The sequence below is a fragment of the Mauremys mutica genome, chromosome 5, assembly GCF_020497125.1.
Source record: "Mauremys mutica isolate MM-2020 ecotype Southern chromosome 5, ASM2049712v1, whole genome shotgun sequence".
NCBI lineage: Eukaryota > Metazoa > Chordata > Testudines > Geoemydidae > Mauremys > Mauremys mutica.
Genome location: NC_059076.1, coordinates 83,050,207 through 83,073,505, shown reverse-complemented (window position 1 = coordinate 83,073,505; position 23,299 = coordinate 83,050,207). Strand labels below are relative to the sequence as shown.

The following is a 23,299-nucleotide window of genomic DNA, read 5'->3' as shown; positions in this document are numbered from 1 at the left end:
TAATAATCTAGACCTCTGTTACATTGGATATTTGGGAATGAAGGAATGTGATTGTATTATTGAAAACTATTACAAAAAGAGCCAACTTGGTGGTCTAAATGGCAAAGTCCTGCCACACAGGAATCAGAGTTTATCAAAGGGAAGGTCATACCAACATGGCACTTTTAGAAGGGGAAAAAGGATAAAATGAATGGATTCCAGAGGACCTCCATCAAATACTCTCCATACAGACAAATACTGTGCCATCTTTCATGAATTAAGAATGTGAAATGAATGACAGATATCATTTTGGCTCTGATGGTCTTCAAAATCTCCAGCTAATATGGCCAGAAATACAAGAAACATTCACCTCCCCATGTCCCCAGTGCTTGTCGCTTATAATCAAAACCAAAATATACAATATTTGTCTTTTTAGGCTGTGAGGTTGAAATCCTTGGTGTCAGACCTAGTTTTTGTCTACCATATTTCAGTGTCCCAACAGACTCCAATTTCTCTGATGCTGTAAGTGATGCTCTGGAGTCATTGAGGTAAGTCACCACAATTCTTTATCACAATATTTATTTTCTCAAACATTAGTATTTGAGTAGCAATAGCTTTGTCTTAAGGCACTTTCTTGGGAATTAGTGACCATCTTGAAGGACCTGATGAAGCCAAGGTTGGTTTTGCTGTTATAACATGGACACTGAAAAATATGTAAAGTATCAGAGGGGTAGCCGTGTTAGTCTGGATCTGTAAAAGCACCAAAGAGTCTTGTGGCACCTTATAGACTAACAGACGTTTGGGAGCATGAGCTTTCGTGGGTGAATACCCACTTCGTCGGATGCTTATGATATGGCATGCATGTGCCATAATCATTAATTATTTTCCATATACTGGCTATTAATAGAGAAATGAGGCTCAATCAATTTATATATCAGACTGATAGAATCAACTCATTTAGCCGCAAAAAGACTTTAATCATTTAAAGGCAACTGGAGTTATTGCGTGTTCAGCTGTTCTGAGATTTAAATCAGGCCACCTATTTAGAAGCTTAATGCTAGATTCCATATACAAACTTTCCATACACAGATGGGCCCAACCCATACAATTCAGATCTGGATTTGAGCAACCTCAAGTGGAAGCTTGTTCGGATCCAGGCTTTTGGTTCAGCCATTTCTCAACCAAATGTTAATCAGGGAGAGTCCTGCTTAGCTTTTAAAACTAGGTAAGATCTGGGGTATTCAAGACCAACGCGGCCCCATTCTCGAGGCCACATGGACCAAACCTCTTCATTAGCAACTTTCTGTTATAACTATAATGTTGTCATTTCCAGGATACACTTACTCTATTAAACTCTTAATCTATTATATCATTTGAATTTGTTGCATCATTGCCTTTCAAATGTTGTAGACTGCTGTATAAATCTAGGAAGATTATCGTTGCAGAAAATGGGTGTTGAACAGCATTCAACCTGAATATAAGTTTCCAATTCTTAAGAGTGTATATAAACTTGCTATTGTATATAAAACTGAAGGAACCTCAGGTTCAAACCACCCCTTAGTCTTGCATAAGTATATCATGAAAATTACCTTTTAGACAGACAATCTGGAGTCTCATACTTCAGAGTGCATTTAGAAAGTTAAGGAAAACAAACTTCCCCCATTATGCAATTACAATTTTCAAGATATATAACTTTGTTGTATCTAAACCAAATTCCTTTAAACTTATCAAAGGTACAAGTCTTCCGTGAGGACTGAAAATGCAGTCATGCAAACCATTAATAGTGCTTACTAATAGAATAACAGTGTAAACAGTGCACTTCACTCCCATGCAAGGCAGCAAACATTACTGTTGGCTTTCAGCCTCAAATTCTTCCCTCAAGGCATCCCTAATCCTTGAAGCCCTGTGCTGGGCCTCTCTATTAGCCCTGCTCTCTGGCTGTGCATATTCAGCCTCCAGGACTTGAACCTCGGTGGTCCATGCCTGACTGAATGTTTCACCCTTCCCTTCACAAATATTATGGAGGGTACAGCAAGCGGATATAACCGCGGGGATGCTGCTTTCCCCCAAGTCTAGCTTCCCATACAAGGATCTCCAGCGCGCTTTTAAACGGCCAAAAGCACACTCCACAGTCATTCGGCACCGGCTCAGCCTGTAGTTGAACCGGTCCTTGCTCCTGTCAAGCTTCCCTGTATAGGGTTTCATGAGCCAAGGCAGTAACGGGTAAGCGGGGTCTCCAAGGATCACAATGGGCATTTCGATGTCCCCCACTGTGACCTTCCTGTCTGGGAAAAAAGTCCCTGCCTGCATCTTCCTGAACAGGCCACTGTTCCGAAAGATGCGTGCATCATGCACCTTTCCAGGCCAGCCTGTGTAAATGTCAATGAAACGCTCACAGTGATCCACAAGCGCCTGGAGAACCATAGAGAAATACCCCTTACGATTAACGTACTCTGATGCCAGGTGTGGGGGGGCCAGAATAGGAATATGCGTCCCATCTATCGCCCCTCCACAGTTAGGGAAACCCATTTGTGCAAAGCCATCCACAATGTCCTGCATGTTCCCCAGAGTCACGGTCTTTCTTAGCAGGATGCGATTAATTGCCTTGCAAACTTGCATCAACACGATTCCAACGGTCGACTTTCCCACTCCAAACTGGTTCCCGACTGACCGGTAGCTGTCTGGAGTTGCCAGCTTCCAGATTGCAATAGCCACCCGCTTTTCCATCGTCAGGGCAGCTCTCAATCTTGTGTCCTTGCGCCGCAGAGTGGGGGCGAGCTCAGCACACAGTCCCATGAAAGTGGCTTTTCTCATACAAAAGTTCTGTAGCCACTGCTCGTCATCCCAGACTTCCATGACGATGTGATCCCACCAGTCAGTGCTTGTTTCCCGAGCCCAAAAGCGGCGTTCAACAGTGCTGAGCATTTCCGTGAATGCCACAAGCACTGTAGTGTCACACGCGGCAGGCAAATCCATATCGATATCATCGTCAGACTCCTCACTGTCACTTTGGAGCTGAAGGAATAGCTCGACTGCCAAACGTGTTGTGCTGGCGACACTCATCAGCACAGTCCTCAGCAGCTCGGGCTCCATTTCCCACAGAAATCGCAATTCACACACAGAGAGTAAAACAGAAAGACACTCACAATGGCGCCAAACGTTGCCGGAAAGACAGAATGCTGGGATGTGAAGCGATGCACCACGGGGCGTTGGCACAGGAAGCGGAATGACCCACACACTTCCTTCCCCTTCCCACAATACTCAGTGCCAAAATGGGACGAGGTGCTCTGTGGGATAGCTGCCCACAATGCACCTCTCAATACAGCGCTGGAAAGTGCTGCAAGTGTGGCCACACTGCAGCGCTGGTAGCTGTCAGTGTGGCCACACTCCAGCGCTGGCCCTACACAGCTGCCTGACCAGCGCTGTAACTCCCAGCGCTGCAACTTGTAAGTGTAGCCAAGCCCTTAGTCTAATCTTGTAGTGAAATCCTGGCTCCATTGAAGGGAGTTTTGTCACTGACTTCAGTGGGGACAAGATTTCTCATCTGGAGTGTCTACTGGCTATGGGCCCAGTCCAACTCCTGTTGATGTCAAAGGAAAGATGGATTCAGGAAGATTTCCCATTTCTTTGAATCAAGCCCCTTGAGAAAGTCACTTTAGCCAACATTTTCAAAACTACATGCCCAAAGTTAAGCTCCCATGTCCATATTTAGAAGCCAAATTTTACATATACACATTTGAAAAGTTAGGCCAAAATCTCTGTCTCATTTTCCCCATCTGTAAAATGGTGTCATGAAGATAAGGTAATGTTTGTGCAGTGCTTTGAAAAGGTAAAGCATTTCTTGGTTATACCATACACCCTTCAGCATTCTTTATGGTAAAAATGATAGCTAATAAGAGCTCAGTCTTGTAAAGTTCTGGCCACTCTTGCTTGGATCCTGCAAACCTCCTGTGCATGTACTTAATTTTAGGCATTTGATTTGTCCCATAAAAGTCACATGCTTGAAGTTAAGCAGTTATCTGACAGTACTGAGCCCTTAGTAAGAAATTTCACATCTCAGTATAAATAAGTCCATTCATCTCATACTATCAAGAATAAGTAATACTTAGATCTTATATAGCTTTTATATAGAACTAAATGATGATTTGGGGATGGGTGAGGAGGGAAAACACACCTCAGATAAAAGTATTTGAAGGCTGTAAACATCAAAGAGGAAGAGAACTATTCAGAGAGAGGTTCAAAAGGTACATATATTGTAGAAGTAAACAGTTGAGTTTAAGAAAAATTAATTTAGACTGAATAGTGGGGAAATATTGTTATCACTGAGATCTGTTAAACTGTGGATAGTCTCCAGAGGGACGAAATAAAGGCACCTTCACTTCAAATATTTTAAATTAGAGTAGACAGAGAATGAGAAAATGTTTTGTACTGAATAAGAAACAGAGATAGGCTAGATTGCCTAACACAATGGTTCTCAACCTTTTCCATGCCAGGACCTCATTTTCTGTATTGGGATCTCCCTCCCATCCAGCTAAGACCGTCTCTCCCATTTAACAATATTGGAAGGATTAGGTGGTCACAACCCCAACACCTGTTCGCAACTCACATTCTTCCAATCTCTAACTTCCATGATTTCCTCCACACACCCTCCCTTTTTTTTTCTGATTAGTGTGCCCAACAGAAGATGTAAATTTCAGATTATCTTTGGAGCTCTCTCCAAAACTGGCTGAAGCCAATGAGTAAAAAGGAAAACTAATTAAAATAAATACAGTATTCTACATTAATGGCTCAAAACATTGTATTAGCATTAATGTAAACTGCAGTGTTTTGGACCATTACTGTAGAATACTATTTTAATAAAGGAAGCCGGGTCTAAGAAACTCACACAAAATCTTGTTGCGGTGATCCTAATGCAGATGATGTTATATACTGTTGATAACATATCCTTGATATATACTAGGCAAGTTAAGGTTAATTCAAAGTTCACCTGAATAAGAATGAGTGGTATTGGCCCCTGAAAAGGTAAAACAATGTACATGTTGGCACCTGACTCTTTTGCTATGTTGCAACCCCAGAAATGGCAGTGCAGAAATGGCAGCAGTGTACTACGAACGCATTGATGTGGAAGGCCACCATTTTGGTCCTTCATCTGTTCAGAGGAAGAACGCTTTGAAGGCAGTGGACAAAGTATTGTCCAACATGACCAAACTAATCAAGGTCAGTGATGTGACAAAAGATTGTGTGCTTTTGTATGCTTCATTTTTCTTTCTACTCTGATCCTTATTACCATTATAGCTCCTTTGCAATAATTCGCTGGTTAATAAGCATGTGGCATTTCAAAGGTTCCAAGCTCTTAGCACCTTTCCCTTTGTAAATTTTCCTTCCTGTATTAGACAACTGCTTGGTTCCTTGTTAAGTGAAAGGTTCCTTGTTATACATGGTGTTTATAGTTGTGATTTGCCTTCTTTCTTGAACATGGTACTTACTGAATGAGTCAGTTCAATGTTATAATGAGATACCCCTCCTACCTTAAAATAACTCTACTGTTGCAACAAGTGTTGTTAAAGAGGTATTTCTGAAACAGTATTTAACTGAGACTATAAAACAATGTTGTTTGAGGAGGTTAAAAAAATGGCTCTGCAAGACATTATGGAGAATGTTATGCATATTCATACCCAAGGATTAAATTCAGCCGGAGCTGTACAGAGCAGAGCTCCGGTAAATATTTTTAAATCCACAGGGCTGATGCCCCAAACCCCAGTGCTTCCCAGGGGAGCTCTGGGAATTACTTTTTGAGAATTCAAGTCCTGTTCATACCCAGGTAACGGCAGTTAAGGTTGAATTTCTGCAATAACAGAGGTTATTGATTTTGCTGGGAACTTAAGGCATGATACTGCTACCCTTAATTTAATTTCAGTAGACACTCTGTATTGGTCTCTGGTGGTTTGCATGATAATATCACTAGCCCCAGGAAGCTGTAAACCAGCAGGGACATTGCTCTTTTCAGAAATATAGTTGTCAATTGGAATTTACACTAGGGAGATGAGTAAAGATTACTCATTTTTATAAGGGCTGTAGAATCAGACAATTACCTTTTATGGCAGATTTATGGTGTTATTCATAACTCTGTATCTTGCAACTTTGCTTTAAAATTATCCAGCTGATTTTATAGTGGGGAATGAGCACATCAGGCTGCTGGGTAAAAGCTAGTTCTGCGAATTTCTCTGCTACCAGGAAGCATGAAGTGCTATGGATACCTGTCCACAATGGTAAATAAACTTTGAGGTATTAATTTCCTCAGCAATAAGTAATATGAGGAAAGGGGTGAAAAATATTTCAATCTCAATAAACTATAAGAACACCAGAACAGAATTAAAGTTTTATATCTGAGGGAAATGACCTACCCACGCAGATGGAAATGGGAAAGTTTTTCTCAGTCTATTTGGACTAAAGAGAAAAAGAGATTAAGTAAGATTCTGGTCCCAGTGAACTCCCATTCACTTTGATGAGATTGGGATTGGTGCATAGCAGTTTGTATGAAATGTTCATTAACAATAAATGCATAGGAATGAAATACTACCTATAACTAGAGATAGTGCCAGGAAGTTTGATGGCATTTATCCAGATGGGGATTAGAACTGAGATAGGGTTTGATGGTCAGGTTTAAATTTGAACCAATAGTAAGATTTGGATTCAAATGAGATAGTGTCAAATTCTTTTGATCAGCATTTGAAAAATCTCAGGCCAAAATGATAGAAAATCTCATGAGATCTGTCTGAACAGACTAAGACCAGCCTTTCTGTTGTTGTTGTAATTTACTGTAAAGTATCCCAGGCAAAACTCATCCCCACTGTAACTCCACTGATTGCAGTGGAATTTAGGTAAGAATGAATTCAGCCACCTATCACAGAACTTTGACTCAGGAAGGAACACACTGTATTCTTTTCAAACTGTAATTGCTATCTTCACTAATTTGACAGGACAAGGGCCTTCAGAATGACCTGAATGTCATTTTGTTCTCGGATCATGGGATGACTGACATTTCCTGGTTGGACAAAGTGATTGAGTTGAAGAACTATATCAATATGACTGATATTATCCAAGTAAAGGACCGAGGCCCTGTTGTGAGCCTGTGGCCAACTAAGGAGAAGCAGACTGAGGCAAGCAAAAGAATCACCTCGTTATTTCTTCTGTTTTATACCAATCATTTCTCAGCTTTAGTTTAAATCTTGGGAGTCCAGTTCTGCCCTCAGATATGCATGTACAGGTCCTACCAAAGTCAATGGGAGTTGCATATCAGAAGGCAGAATTTGGGCCTGTGACTCGGGTTTCACCTAATGATGGATGATAAAGTGCAAACTGTTTTTGAGTAAAATTCACATCATGCAAATCAAAAACTATAATCTTTCTCTGAATTATATTCTTTATGCAAATACACACACACACACACGTCTCATATTAGCAACATCTATTTGCTTTAGGCAGAGAGGTAGACTTGTTTTCTAATTTTTTTGTTTAATACTATAAAACACTACCAACATTTTCTAACCTGGTGCCTAACACTAGACTTAATTAGACTAACATTAATCCATAAATAAATGTTCAAGAGGACCTAAGCATCCCCAGCTTTCATTGAGCTCAAGAGGAGCGCAGCATGTCTCAAAATCAAGTCAGTTCTACATTGATTTTTAGGCACCTATTAGAACCCTAACTTTCAGCATTCAGGTTGGGATTTTCAAAGGAGTTTAAGGGAGTTAAGTGCCCTAATTCCACTGAATTTCAATGGCATTTGGGCATCTAACTTAATTAGGCTCATTTGAAAATTCTGGCTTTTTTTTTTTTTTACAACAATGATAATCTCTTTGCAACAATTTTGAAGCATTAGCATTTTTGAGTCAATAAATGATAAAAACCCCAAACTGCTGGCTTTGAGACTGTTGGAAATAAAATTATGGAAATCAAGTGAAGTTCTAGACCAGTGGTTCCCAACCTTTTTGTCTGGCAGGCGCCAGATGAAGGACTGTGGCAGCGGTCGAGCATCCACTGAAATGCCGCTGAATTTCTGCGGCATTTCGGCGGTGACGCCTCTCGATGATGTTGCTTGTTGGCGGCAAGCAGCATCATCGAGAGGCGTCGCCACCAAAATGCCACAGAAATTCAGTAGCATTTTGGCGGATGCTCGACCACCGGCCAGGATGCAGGCGCATTTAGAATAACGTTGCTGAAGTTGACGTACTTAGATCGACTTACCATGGTGTCTTCACCGCGGTGAGTCAACTGCTGCTGCTCCCCCGTCGACTCTGCCATCACCTCTCGCAGCGCTGGAGTACAGGAGTCGATGGGAGAGCACTTGGGGGTCAATTTATCACGTCTAGACTAGACACGATAAATCGATCCCCGCTGGATCGATCGCTGCCTGCCGATCCGGCAGGTAGTGTAGACATACCCTCAGTGTCTCCATAATTGTTTTCAGTGCTGTAGCTCAGTGTGCACGTGCATGTGTGCACATGTATACACACAAATTGGGAGTGTGTAGGGGGCAAATTTTCAAAGGAGCCTCTTAAAATACATCTACCAAATTTGCATAAACACCCATTTGCACCTGCAAAGTCTCATATTTGTATGCATTAATGAGTATTGGTGCACACAACTGGACACTTACGAAGATAAGCTATCTGTTTTAAAAATGCAGAACTTTTCCCTCACCAACAGATACATGTGCAATTTTTACAGGCAGATGGTTTTATAACTTTTGTTTCCTTTACAGGTGCATAATAAACTGAAAGCTGTGCAACACATGAATGTTTATAGCATAGAAGAAATTCCAGATAGATTCTATTACAAAAAAGGGAAATTTGTGTCTCCTTTAACTCTTGTGGCTGAGGAAGGATGGTTCATAGCAGAGGTAAAGTGTATGAACAAATTATTGATTTACCAATCTGGTTTAAAAGTATAATATATAAAATGAATAAGAAAAAAGATGTAAAATTATAAGATTAATGGTGAGTTATACAACTGACTCGGAGTTTAGCTGGGATAACTACTACTGCCCCACATTTAAATACTAGAAATGTATTTTTAAATGAAACTAACGGTGTGATAACTACATCAAATTTAAGTTAAGATTGATCCTTTGTCCCGTCGTGGTATAATAAGAGCTGAAACTTAATCCCTTTTGCATATAATTATTTTTCCTCTTCATCCAGTTTACCTTTTCCTTTCAACCTTCCTCTGGTTAGGTTCAGGGATTACTTTCTTTGGCAACCTAAGATTATCCTAATGTATGACAATATTTCCTCCCCCACAGTACCCTCGACTTGGTTCCCCAGGTACTTTTCTGACATTATACTGTCCCTTAAAAATACTATCTACTCTCTTGACTTCCCCCCATTTCCAATTATTTGGTACCATCTCCCCACCACTAAGCTCTACATTACTACAATTTTCAATAATTCCTTTGCTTCTGGTAATTTCCCCACCCTCTATGTAATTCAAAAGGGATGGGTTTTTTTTGTTATAGATAAAAACTTATTTATAAGGAATCCATGCCCAAAGGTGATAAAAAAATCAGCATTTACGCAAGAAAGTAACTGTTTTAGGTGTATGTAAGTCAATGATTACAAGTGGCTGAAGATGGGCATTTTGTTATCTGCCATAAACACAACTATGTTAATGAAGTGTGCGCGCGCACACACACACACACACACACAGAGTGGTAGTTATGTGTAATTATTTTGAAAATATTTGGGGTGGGGGTTAAATCAAAAATGTAATTGACACGTGTAGGCTGTTTTATCCAAAAGGAAACCAAAGCACTTCACAGATATAAAGCACTTCACAAAGTATTTCACAATCTTCCATTCCTTATATATCCAAAACTTCTATTTAACTCAGGTTTTGGAAGGATAATCCATTCTTTGCATAATCGAGAGAGCACTGATTTCTATGCATAGGACTCAGTTTAACCACCACTGAAATGCAATCACTTCTGGGGTGGAATACAATGGCTATTTCAGAGTGCCTTCCAGAAAGGTGCTAAATGCTCCCGGGAGGCACTCATCTTGCAGGATCAGACCCTCTTGCAGTGCATACAGTAGCAACCACAGTCCAAAGACAGGAAATGAAGTACACCTTATCCAATTGAAACTGCAAGGATGAATTTTAGTAGGCAAACTCAGTTAGTATACAGGGTTTAACATCTAAGCACTTTTTTTTTTAAAAGTGGAATTTGTTACTCCTGTATATATAGAGACTTTCATAACAGTTCTTCATTATTCTAAAATATTACTACTATTATTTAGTATTTGATATTTCATCCAAGTCTTTCACGGTGCATTGCATATAGGGTTGGGCAGGAAATAGTTTTTCCATCTCAAACTGGGACCAAAAAAATCAAAATCTTGAAAAAAAAATTGAAACTAAGAGTTTTGAACCAACCACTTTTTTATTTAAAAAATGTCAAAAGGTGACATTACAAAACTTCTTTTCCAACTTTTTTTTTTAAGTTGGGAAATTCATCAAAACTCTTTCCCACAAATAATTTCTGATCTGACAAATAACTTTTTGGCAAAAAAAACATTTCCTCAAAAAATTCTTGAGCAGCTTTAACAATAAATGTTACTTAAGCCTCACAATGCTGAGGTTAGGTAACTATGGTTATACACATTTTATAGACAGGTAAATGAAGGCACCACTATGTTAAGTAATTTGTCCAAAGTCACTTAGTGGTGACATAAGTCAGTAACAGAGTTGGAAATAGAACCTAGGAGTACTGGCTCCCAGTCTCTCTCTCTAATAACTATACCATACTTGCCTCATAAATTAACATAGCTAAACAGAGCAGCTCCTTTTATGCCTGTCATATAGTTATCTGACTGCCACATTTTCAACATAACACCTCTAGTTTGTGATGGTGAGTTTCACAAACTTACCTAAATGCTTCCTTTTAAAAAAATCATTTGTGAATATGGATTGGTAAGCTGCACATTTTCAGTTTAAAAATCTAAATGCCACTGATGAGTTTCAAGAATATATAAAAAAAAGTATCTGAAACCATTTTCTTTAATTGTTTTTTTTTAAAAATGATTGCAACTAAAACCTTTTGTACAGTACCAGCTTAACATTCAGAACACTTATGAATACTGGAAAAAATTTAAATAATGGAAATTTGACAAACCCTTAACAACCATAGAGCAAACATTGCTTACTACAAAATTATTTCTGTCTTTCTGCCCATTCCTCCCTATTGTTTCTGATTTTCTCAAGAATGCCCTCTTATTCATTCAGTGAATTCTTCCTCACTCTGGGTGTATTTTCATTATCTGAGACTCAGATTTGAAAAAGAAGTTGTGTGTCATATTTTTAAAGTAATAATTGAAATTTCAATTATTTTTGTGCCCAAACCACTGAAAAGAGTTTGTCAAGCTCTTTCCTATTGTGTTCACCTTAAAAAAAAATTTTTTTTTAAACTTTCCATTGTTAGTACTCTCTGAGCACTACTCACATTATTATTGAGCAGAAAGGGGGAATGTCTCTGGAATTCTACCCTCGCCAGACATTCCAGACTTCACTTTTTCATTTCACTATACAAAGCTCAATACTCCCCCCCACTTTTTTTTTTTTAAAGTTCTGTTGGTTTCGGTGTTGATACTATTTTGTTCATCTTGAAACGTTAATCATTCTTTACTCCAATTTAATTTTCAATATAACATATTTGTGCTTCAGTATCTCTGTACTTAATGCTTTGCTTTCTGGCCTATATATGTTATGTACCTCTACTGCTGTATTTTCTGCAGTTTAAACAAGCTGAATTTGTAGTTACAAGCAAACATAAGTATGTAGGAGAACCTTTGAATGTCGGGAGGGTTAGGGAATTGCATGGCCTTGTACATTAGTGTTTCACTGTTAGAGATCAACATTCAGTCTTGGTTTAAATTAGATAGGAGAAATAGGTTTGTCAAATCTCATCCTAGCTCCCGTTTTTGCATATCACAAAATCACTGCACATGCTGGCACAGTTCTGAGCTACTGGTACTCTCTTCTCAACAGAAGCACGACTGGGTTAGCAAGGGGAGTTGTTGCAAGTTAGGATGGAGTGTGGTGCCCTGGGAACACTATGTTGGGGAACTTGCATAGCACCTGCCCATACTATGCTTGCCTGAAGCCAGTGCTATTAATGACCCTATGCAACCATTTGCCAATGTAAAAGAAAGTAACATGTTTTCTCACCCAAATACCAGAAAATGAGATAAAAGTTGCTATGTTTCTGACTGCATTTCACAGCTGCAGTAAGGTACTATTATCTTTGTACTCTTGGGCTGGTGATCGAAGGGCATTCTCTTTCCTGAGTTTGGCATTACTAGGGAAACAGCTGAGTCCATAACATCTGACAGTGCTTTTAAAAGGTTTAACTTCAGTCATGTCATGATATCTCCAAAGAAACTTTGCAACTTAGATAAGACTTGGCATGACTTGAGTGGATGCCAACAAATGCTATACAACTTGTCTTATGGTGAGCAGCCCATTAGTTTCCTGGAACTCCATTAAGCAGAATAGCAGCGTAGGCAGGCACTATAGTAGGAGACTATACAAAAAAGCAGACTGAGTCCATTTTCTCTTCTGCTTGCTCTGAGTGCTGTCAGTGAAATCAATGGAGACAAGGCAACAGATTTAATTTGTCAACTAGAACTGTTCAATTATCTTGTACATCTGCTGACTGTTATATACAAAGAAATTCATGGATACTCAAGGGGTTCCTGTTGTTAGCAGCCTAAAGATCTACACTTTATAATAAAATTTTTTATAGATCCCACAGTTTCTATCCATGGTCAATTGTTTGGGAGGGGGAAGAAGAGAGAATAAAATCAGATAATAAATATAAATAAAATGGAAATGAATCTTAAATCAGTCTGTCTCATCACTGGACCGAGTTTACTGGAGCTATGGATACAAGGTGAGTACACTATCTCTCTATGGTCCTGGCCACTCAGTGCCACTGTTACTCATCAGTCAGGAGAATTTTAACATATCATTAGTTGATGAAGTGAAATACTATTTAGAAGTCACTGAACAGATTACAATGATTTCTCACTGGTCACCCAGCTCTAGTCCTAAGACGATGCCCCAGCATGGTGTTAGTAAGCACTGCTAAACATGCCATTTTTTGGATGAGATGTAAAAGTGAGATTCTGATTCCTGACCACTTGTGTTCATTCAGGACTCATGGTCCTTTAAAAAACAGTAGGTGTGTTAACTCCAGGGTCCTGGCAAAATTCCAACTTTGATAATTACATTATGGTCTTCATAAATTCCCTCTGCAGTTTCAGACAACTACGTTGTCTTCTTTATTTCATGCCCTAAAATATTTGCGTGGCATTGTGTGGTGTTCAACAGCTGCAAAATTTCATTCCAGGGAGGATGCAATCCAGTGACGGAGGAAATAACCGTCCATTATTGTTTGTATGTCAGGTGTTAAGACCTGTAGGAGCCTCCTGTATGAAAACTACTATGATGAAAGTTTGTTAAGTAGTTGTTACTATGGAGCTGGAGAGACTGATTCCGGAGAAATGTTTAAAAGTACTATTTCTGTGTAACATTGTTAAGTAAAAACAAACTGGAGATACGATGACTGTGTACAAGCATCTGAAGAATGTAGACACTAAGGAAGGAAAAGAATTGTTGGAGTGGTCTACATGGGTATAACTAGGAGTAATGGTATGAAACTGAGCAAAAGAAAACATAAGGTGAATGTCCTCTGCAAAAAACTTCCACAGATCTGATTTAGGAATAGTCTCCTAAAGGAAGCTTCATTGATTCAATAATAAAGCAAGCAAACAGGACAAAACATTTGAGAATTTGTTGTAGGGAAGAGTCCTGTGCTGATTGGAATGACTGGATGAAATGGACCAACTTTTTTAATAGGTCTTTTCCTTTTCTGGCTTTTATGACATTGGTAATGAGGGCAAAGGACAAAATTAAATGTAAATTATTCCATTGAATTGAACAATAGAAATTGGTCAGAAAGTGGCATTGCTAGAAAGCAGCCATAGAAGAACTCACTGATATGGACTAGCTCTGTATCTATATTCACCCACCAGAAACATTCAGAGAAGAGGGGAATAGAAACTGAAAAGGTTATCTTCCCCGTTAGCTGCCCTCAGGCTCAGGGCCTGAAGATGTGGCATTGTATACAATAGAAGGTAATAATAATATAAGAATATTCTCATGTGCCTTCCTTTTATGTTTGTATTCTATTATAATGAATCAAGTGCCGTTTCAATATACTTGCTATATCCCCTATTGGTGACTATATCCTGCCCTTTCAGGGGTTTGGTCTTGATCTAACAAGTCTTTTCCATCTCTGACTACTACGATCCTATGACTATGGCGGCAGAACATAAACTCCATTACAAAATAAAGATTACGATAATTATTAATTCTTTCATTATTTAAAGGCTCCCTATTATGGCATTTATATGTTAACCTGTGTTTTGTTTCTGTTCCCCAGAGTAAAGAGAAACTTCCATTTTGGGAGAATGGCACAGGGAAAAAAGAGGCCTGGCAGAATGGGTGGCATGGATATGACAATGAGCTCATGGACATGAGGGGATTTTTCCTCGCATATGGGCCAGGTAGGCCAAATGAATGATCAGATAATCACAAACTCCCCACTTCACCCGCCTCTACAATAGCTTCAGAGAAAAGGCAGATCCACAGTGCTGCACTGTTTTGGGAGGAGCGTTGATGTAGAAGTTAATTCTGGACATGGAGCCTTTCCATCACAGCCCATATGAAAATAGAGCAAGCTTGCTCTCCTTTTAGCCTCTATATCTTATGTGAAACTGGGGGAGAAACCAATGATCTACCACTATGATTGCCCAAGCCTTGGATCAGCATTGAGTATCCCTTCCTGTTAACGTACTCCAAGACTCACACACAGGCACATCAATAGGTCCTGTATTGTTTGGGATCCGCAATTGTTTAAATCCAGGGGTAGGCAACCTATGGCATGTGTGACGAAGGTAGCATGCGAGCTGATTTTCAGTGGCACTCACACAGCCCGGGTCCTGGCCACTGATCCGGGGAGCTCTGCATTTTAATTTAATTTTAAATGAAGCTTCTTAAACATTTTTAATACTTTACCTACAACAATAGTTTAGTTATATATTATAGACTTATAGAAAGAGACCTTCTAAAAATGTTAAAATGGATTACTGGCACGCAAAACCTTAAATTAGAGTGAATAAATGAAGACTCGGCACACCACTTCTGAAAGGCTGCCGACCCCTGTTTAAATCCTTCAGTTATCTTTGGCACATTGGTCACTTCTATCCCAGGCCCTGGCAACTCATGATGTATTGCTATGTACACTTCCATGACATGCACACTATCATGGACTTTCCAACCAACCAGAAATTATCTGGAATGACACAGAGTCTCAGATCCTGATCTCTATGTGGAGTATATTATGCTATTTCTATACTGCTACTAATATACAAGGTGCACAGGATTTAATCTGCAGATCTGAACACACTCTGTAGGTGTGTAACAAATTATCCCCATTTTACAGATGGGGAAACTAAGCACAGAGACATCAAGTGATTTGCCCAGGGCTACACAGGAAGTCTCCTAATTCCCAAAACAGTTTCCAATCCATTGAACCTTGCTGTTCTCAGCTAGGCTTGAGCTCTTTTAAATCTGTATGAAATACAGGTATCCTTTTAGTCTTGGCAAAGGGCTCATCAAGACAGAATAGCTCCTTTGATAGCATCCATGTCGTTATTACTTATATCATACACCTGCTGCATCATTACATAGAGAATTTCTGAGTCCCAGTTTGTCAGACCCTTTAAATATCGACTAGTGCATGCTCTTCACAGATGAGAGAAAAAAATAGATTCAGAATCTTTCACACAATCATTGCAAAGCAAAACTGTCTGCTGAAAAGGCAGCAGAGCGATGTTTAAATGCACAAACATTTAAATAGCTCCTGTGTTTAATAGTTCCCTTCTCTTTTCTTATTTGCCCAATTAATTTTAACAGATAATTTTGTGTCCTACTCACAAGACTTTCTATTAGTCTCTGGAACGACATAAGGTCCCCGTCCCACCTAATTCCTTGTTTACTGGATGCTCCTGCAATTCAAAACCTCAAGCAAAAGAAATTATCCAACGTTAAATCCTGCCTGCCATTCAGAGACTAAAACACCTCTTTGCATTTCTTTGTTTCAGATTTCAAATCTAACTTCAAGGCGCCTTCAATCAGATCAGTCGATGTTTACAACATCATGTGCAATATTGCAGGAATACAGCCACTATCGAACAATGGATCCTGGTCCAGAGTGGAGTGTATGTTAAAAAATAATGCCTGTTTGGCACAGTTATTCCAGTGGAGCAGCTGTGTGCTGGCATTAATTCTACTTTTATTGTTTGCATAACAGATCTCGTTACTCTGGCCCCAAAACAATATTGGTCAGTGTGACCAGTAACTTGACTTTTTTGTTGTTGTTGTTTAGAATTCTTTATTTGGATAATGGCTTCAGTAATAGAATACTGTCAGGGTAAATTGCACCTACTCACCCAAATTCATCCCTCAAGTTACACAAGGGATAAATCACAGTGGTTATAACAAATGCAAAGCCAAACATTGCTTTAATTTACACTGTTGTAAATATGTATAGCAGCGTCAATGAGAGCAGAATGTAGCCCATTGTGAGCGTGAGTGAGAAAGTTACTGCAGGAGATAGAGAATGAATTCCCCCCACCCATACTACCATACCTAACTAAGGAGACGCTGTCACCTCTGCATAGTTAGGGGCTCAAGGCTGGATATAGGCCTTTGTAATTTTTTTTCTTACTTAATTGGCCTCTCAGAGTTGGTAAGACAACTCCCACCTTTTCATGCTCTCTGTATGTGTATATATATCTCCTCAATATATGTTCCATTCCATGCATCCGAAGAAGTGGGCTGTAGCCCACGAAAGCTTATGCTCAAATAAATTTGTTAGTCTCTAAGGTGCTACAAGTACTCCTGTTCTTTTTGCGGATACAGACTAACACGGCTGCTACTCTGAAACCTGTAATTTTACCGATTGTTTTATTCTGGATTATTTCTTTCTCTCTGCTATAGCCCTGCCCTCTCCTCACAAATCAGTTACATGCATGGTGTACACTGCCCCATTCCTTTAAACAGGAATAAACAGCCTCTCTCCACTCAGCTACAATAAGCACAACCCTAAGAAAAAGTAGGGATGGGAGCATTCAAGAACCATAACATCCTTTCCCCACACTTTGTCTCTCCTTCTCCCTTAAGAACATCACCCCCCCTCAGTACTCCATTAGCTCACAGAACCATAGAAACCTAGGGTTAGAAGGGACCACAAGGGTCATCTAGCCTAATCCTCTGCCAAGATGTAGGGTTTGTTGTTTCTCAACCATCCAAGACAGAGGCCATTCCTGCACCCATTCAAGTCAGAAGAGTTTTACCATGGACTTGAATGAGTTTGAGAGCAAGCGGAGAGTGAGAGTTCCACAATGAGGCCAAACCTGAACTCAGGTCATCCATGTGGCAGTTTATTAGAACAGCCCATTGGTGATTTTTAAATTTAACATACCACCTTCCTATACAAAGGGCGCTATTTATTTCACAAGTCTAAGGCCACCAAATTTGCTACCCATATTTTTACCTCGGAATCTAAGATTCATTAAAAAAAAAACCCAGAACATTTTTAGCTCTTAAGCTTGAGAATAAAACCTTCAAAATATGAATCAAGTGTCTACTGATACAGTAGCTCTGGGAGATATGAACTGTCCTGTTCTTCTCCATAGGACAGTGTCTTTGAAACCAAAGGATGACAGTTTAAATATTAACTGTTTCACTGCTTATCATTTTAGCAGAAAAATCCAAAAGGCCCCACTGAGGCAAAAGCCCCAACTGTCCCAGCTGCCAAACAAGTTCTATGATGCTGGCATGCACTGTCAATGCAAAAATCTCTAGGATGTTGACAACTGAAAGCAGAGAGATGGCAGAAAATAAATTGCATTCCATATCAGAATAAATAACACAGGGAGTATTGTTCTAATTGCAATTTTCATTTTCTGCTTAATTCATTAAAAACCTCCCAGTTACATCTAAATGAAATGACCATTGAATTTCCAGTCTGCTGCAGAATACAGGGCCTTTCTAATTGAGACCCAGCTTACTGAGGTCTTGTATAGATTTTCAAGGAGAAAACTCATTTCTGTTTGCCAAAATTCTACCAGGTTTCTGTCTATCATAGAAATGTAAGGCTGGAAGGGACCTCAAGAGGTCAGCTAGTCCATCCCTCCCATGCTGAGGCACTCAAAATCTGAAATTATTTAATGGCAATTAGCTCTAATTATGTGGCACTGCCAGAATGTCTAGAATCTTATTCTGCACCCATCAGTGGGGTATCTGAATACCTGTATGACTAACAGGAAGGCCTGGCCCTTCTAACTCCATGGAATGGCATTTGTACTTCTCAATCACATGCACTCAACAAAGAAGGTGGAAGAGAAAGAAAGAAACACAATAAATTCAAAGTGCACAAGTGAAGAAATGAGATGTAACCATGCTGCAGAGGGCCTTAGCCATAAATCAAAATATGCCAGTGACAAGTATAATAAAACAGTTTGGAACACAACTGGCCTCTGTGTCTTTCCGGATGAAGTAGACAAACACCACCAGATGTTCTCGCTGGTCCAATACATCAGCTGAACTCTTGAAAGTTTTCAGCATCTATTGCTTTTCTACCAGAAGCATCAGGGAAGAGCATGGTTTTAAGTGATTCCCATTCAAGCTATGGATCATGCAATACATATGGCTCTTTTCCCTTCAGAAGGTGCTTTCTGCAGCAGGGAGACAGGTTTATCCTGATGGACTTTCAAAAGACTTTTTATCCTTTAGCCAGTGCTACAGTAGTGAGAGGAGGAGCTCATAGGAGATATCTAGGTTTTACATTCAAAGCCATCTCTCACACAACAAGGATGACAGGAGGAGGACCAAAAATTATACAAAATGAATATTTCATCACAGGGACCTCAAACCCAGTCCTAAGTTGTATTTGTAAAGTTAGATAGGGATAGACTCTTGCGGTGTCATGTCTACACTGGAGCTGAAAAGCGTAAATTCCAGTTTGGGTAGATATGACTGATCGATCTAGCATGCCAAAAATAGTCCTGGCTAAATGGGCAGTGGAATGGGCTAGCCGAGTGCATACTTAGGGTCTCAGATAGGATTGAATTCAGAACAGATAGCCCATCCTGCTGCCCCTGTATTCGCAGGATGCTACTAGTTTTAACATTCAAGGTTGATCAGAGCCAGCAGGGTATGTCAACCCCAGCTAGAAATTATACCTTCAGCTCCAGTGCAGATATACACTTGAAGGTGATTCATCTTGGAGGTTAAAGGCCCAAGATTAAGGTAAACCTGAACAAAAACAGGGAGGCAGAAGTAGCAAATCCCAACTAAGAACCTGATTATGCCAATTTTACATTGACACTACAGTTAGAGTTAGGTTCTAGTCAACATAAAATGGTGGAATCTGGCCCTAAACCAATAGCTATTTTATTTATTTCAGAAGATTAATTTTGCTTAGTTGTTACAATATTTTGCTGCTGTACTGCTTGATGTTAAATATGGGGGAGCTACATGCATTTCAAAATGTTAGTAATTAGAGATTTACACATCTTTACATAATTTTATTTTTTAAATGTTTTCATTGTAAAAAAACCCCCACCATATCTAGAAAAGAGACATTTAGGGTTTCGTCCTGCAAGGACTCTAAGTACCCTTAACCAGTGGTGAGCTGGAGCTGGTTCCCACAGGTTCTCAAGAACCGGTTGCTAAAATTAGACCTCCGTGGAGAACCGGTTGTTAAAGGGCCAGGGGGTGGGCAAAGAACTGTGGTCCGTGGGCCGGACCATCCTGTTGCTCCCAGGATTCCCAGCTGGGGAGGCTGAGGCTCCCCCGGCCCTTCCCCCACTTCCCCCCAGCTGCAGCATGGCCAGCCGCCGGCATCAGCTGGGCAGCTCAGCTGAGCTCTGGAGTGGTCCTGCTGCCACTTTTTGAATGGCCCAGCAAGGTCGGGGGTGGGGCTGCTGGAAGCTCCAGGGCTGGCCAGAGGGGAGGGGAAGGGGCAAGTGGGGCAATTGGCCCAGGCCCTGCAGGTTGTTAAGATTTTGGCAGCTCATCACTGCCCTTAACTCCTCACGATGCTGATGGGAGTAGAGGGCACTCAGCTTTACCTCAAAGGAGGGGCTGAGCACATTGTCAGAATGAACCCCTGTGGAAAGATTAGGGTCCTTCCTGTATAAAATAAACCTCTAAAGATTAATGAGCACACAAACCCAGAGTAAAGCACATTTTGGATTGGTTTGGTACAGTTAATTTAAGGATAAATGATTACAGCATGAAAAAAAATCAAATTAAACTTGACAAAAGACTTCTGTAATAGCTGTAAAGATTTATGTAATGTGTTTTTAAAACTCAAGTGAACCATCAAATCAATTGGGGGGAGGGGAAAGAAAATCAGCCTTTGTTATCAGGCTGTTGAGTATAAAAGGCAATTTAGGGCTTTCTAAGCATTTGCAGTGGCTGTGAAACAAGCATCTATTGTTCAAAGTTCCCCGTTGCTCTTTAATGGGCCAGGCTCAATGAATTCATTGGAGCACATTTTTTAAAAGTGAGAGAATTATCAGTATAAAAGATAACTAAATGACTAAATTACAAAGTTTTGTTTGAAAACCAACAGGATATATAAAACACACACTAATCCCTTGACATTCTGGAGACTTAAATCCTATAATAAAAAGATTTCAATATTCTCTTACAGAGAAAAAAAGAGCATAAAGGCACAGAGCCAGATTCTGATTTCTGTTACACTGGTGTAAATCAGGAATAACTATTCAATTGAGTTATTCCACATTTAGATCAGTAAATGAGATCAACATTGCCCCACTACTGCATGTATGTTTGTGGGTAACAGTTAGAAAAGTAAGTGTCCATATTCAAAAATTCTGAGTTTTTGCAAATATCGCAAAGTACATTTTCAGAATTTATGAGAATCTCATGGGGTTTAGTGCAAACATCCTATGATAACAGGTTTCAGCCGTGTTAGTCTGTATCAGCAAAGAGAACAAGGAGTACTTGTGGCACCTTAGAGACTAACAGATTTATTTGGGCATAAGCATTCTTGGGCTATAACCCAAGCTTATGCCCAAATAAATTTGTTAGTCTCTAAGGTGCCACAAGTACTCCTCATTCTTTATCCTATGATAAAGCACTTCAAAATGTGTTCGATCTGTGAAAGGGAAATTCTGTAATAGATTTACATCAAGTTGATCATCTCCAAGAGAACTGAGAAATGAGTATGTTTTAGAAGTGCATCTTGCTTTTTTGGTATTTAAGTACCGCTATACTGATTCATGCCCTGGTTCAAAAATCAGAGCATTTTGCCTGTAATTTCCTTATCTGTGTAACAAATAACTGAGGTGAATGTATTTTTAAAACCAGGGTTCTAAGTGATGCTTTCAAACAATGATTGATTGTGAATGGGTGAATAATTATAAGAACACTGCATGATTTCTGTAAGAAATGGTATACATTTTTGTAAGATTTTAAAAAAAAATCTAGAATACTCCTCCTGGTTGATTGTTACATCAAAATGTAGTCATGCTGGTCCACTTCTCACTTACAAATATAGAGATACGACAGTGTAAACAGTGTTTGAAGCTTATACTGACTAATCATCAGTGGGATGAATGATAACATTGTTCAAAAATGGTAAAGTCCTCAAAATATGCATATAAATTACATATTAAATAAATTGCACAAGATAATGTGGCTTGCATGTTGGATAATTTTTCCAGGGGTATTATAATAAAGTTAACCTTTTGAATCTGTTTGGATTTTTTTAATTCCAACTGCATGTATAAACATAGCTGAATTAAATAACAGTACTGTCCATTGGTATCTCTACATCAACTAGCACATATCTGTAAACACTTCTAATTAAATTTGTAAGCTCCCGGGGGGCAGGGATGTCTTTTTGTTTTGTATTTGTACAGCACCTAGCACAATGAGGTATAACACATTTTACTACTCACCGCTGGTGCGCCTCCTTGTGGCTCATCTGAGGATTAGCTCGTCACTGGTTTGATCCCTCTTCCTGTGGCCATTCAACCCGTCATTTCAAGCTCACCTTCCAGAACTCTGAGTAATCTTCTTTGTGACTTGGCTGCTCCCTCTTCGTGACTTGGCCCTCTGGCCAGTCACTATAGTCCTCCCCTTTTGGGGTCTCTCAAAGTCTCTCTGGACAAGACACCCCTCTGCTGTTCCAGGAAGTCCTCCATTGTATGTCCAAGGCTGTGCCACTTCCCCAGTGGCTGGTAGGAGACCCCAGGCCCAGCCTCTACTCCGGGGATCCAGCGCAAGGACCCTATGTGCCGCAACTATGGGCTACTTACTCCCAGATCTGTTTGCTACTTCTCTGGGCTCTGTTCTATTCCCTCCTTCTATCCTCTGACTCCTCTGGGTTTACCAGCTGTCCAAGTTTTCTCCACTTCCCAGGGCTACTTCCTCCTATGGCTTCCTGCCAGACCCAGTAATCTCCAACACACCTCCCTCCTGTCAGGGATTGACTGCAGACTACTTCCCCTTACAGCCCACTTCTGGTCTCAGCCTCTTAGCTTTATAGAAACCCTGCCTGTTCCTGTCCAGGTTAGCAACATGGTGTGAGGTAAACTAAACACCCCATCATATGGGGCCCTGGTCCTTGACTGGGGATCCTAGCTCCTACAGTGATACAAATAATAAATAAAAATAATGGATGTAGTGCTGACCATCATGAGTAGTCCCACTAACTACCTTGCGAACAATTCTGCTGCAGGCTGAAAGTTGACATGGAAAAATTCTGTCAGCCCAGATGAAAGTATATAAAGCTTGTCACCTCAGGTCTCAGGTTCAAATCTAGCATCTGGAGTAGAGACCAGAATTTACTATCACCCTTATGTGGCCCATATAAAGTAAGTTAGGATCCATTTACCAGTGGGCAGGTGCACACAGCGCATACACAACCACAACTGGCATTGTATTTATTAGCACCCTTTAGAAAAGACAGAATAACCCTTTCAACCCTAGAAATGGTCAGAGCAGAGCAAAATTGAGGCCTAGTGGAGAAAGTGGGGCAGTTTGCACTGTTGCCTCTGATCTGTAGATAAATACAGAGCTGCCACCTCTAGGGATACTAGCCTGATGCCTCCCACAAGCAGTAAATTCACAAAGATTGTTAAAAATAAATAAA

General features: G+C 40.0%; 1 protein-coding gene across 2 annotated transcripts in view; it reads left to right on the top strand.

The window, feature by feature from the left end:
- Positions 1-16,931, top strand: part of ENPP6 (ectonucleotide pyrophosphatase/phosphodiesterase 6) — a 57,666-nt gene extending 40,735 nt beyond the window's left edge. For both annotated transcript variants that reach the window (XM_045019913.1, XM_045019912.1), the window contains exons 3-8: positions 416-527; positions 5,055-5,196; positions 6,960-7,139; positions 8,747-8,884; positions 14,486-14,609; positions 16,209-16,931. In XM_045019913.1, the coding sequence (XP_044875848.1) occupies positions 416-527; positions 5,055-5,196; positions 6,960-7,139; positions 8,747-8,884; positions 14,486-14,609; positions 16,209-16,414 (902 nt within the window). In that variant the 3' untranslated portion in view covers positions 16,415-16,931. The remainder of the gene's footprint in view (positions 1-415; positions 528-5,054; positions 5,197-6,959; positions 7,140-8,746; positions 8,885-14,485; positions 14,610-16,208) is intronic.
- Positions 16,932-23,299: the final 6,368 nt, after the last annotated feature.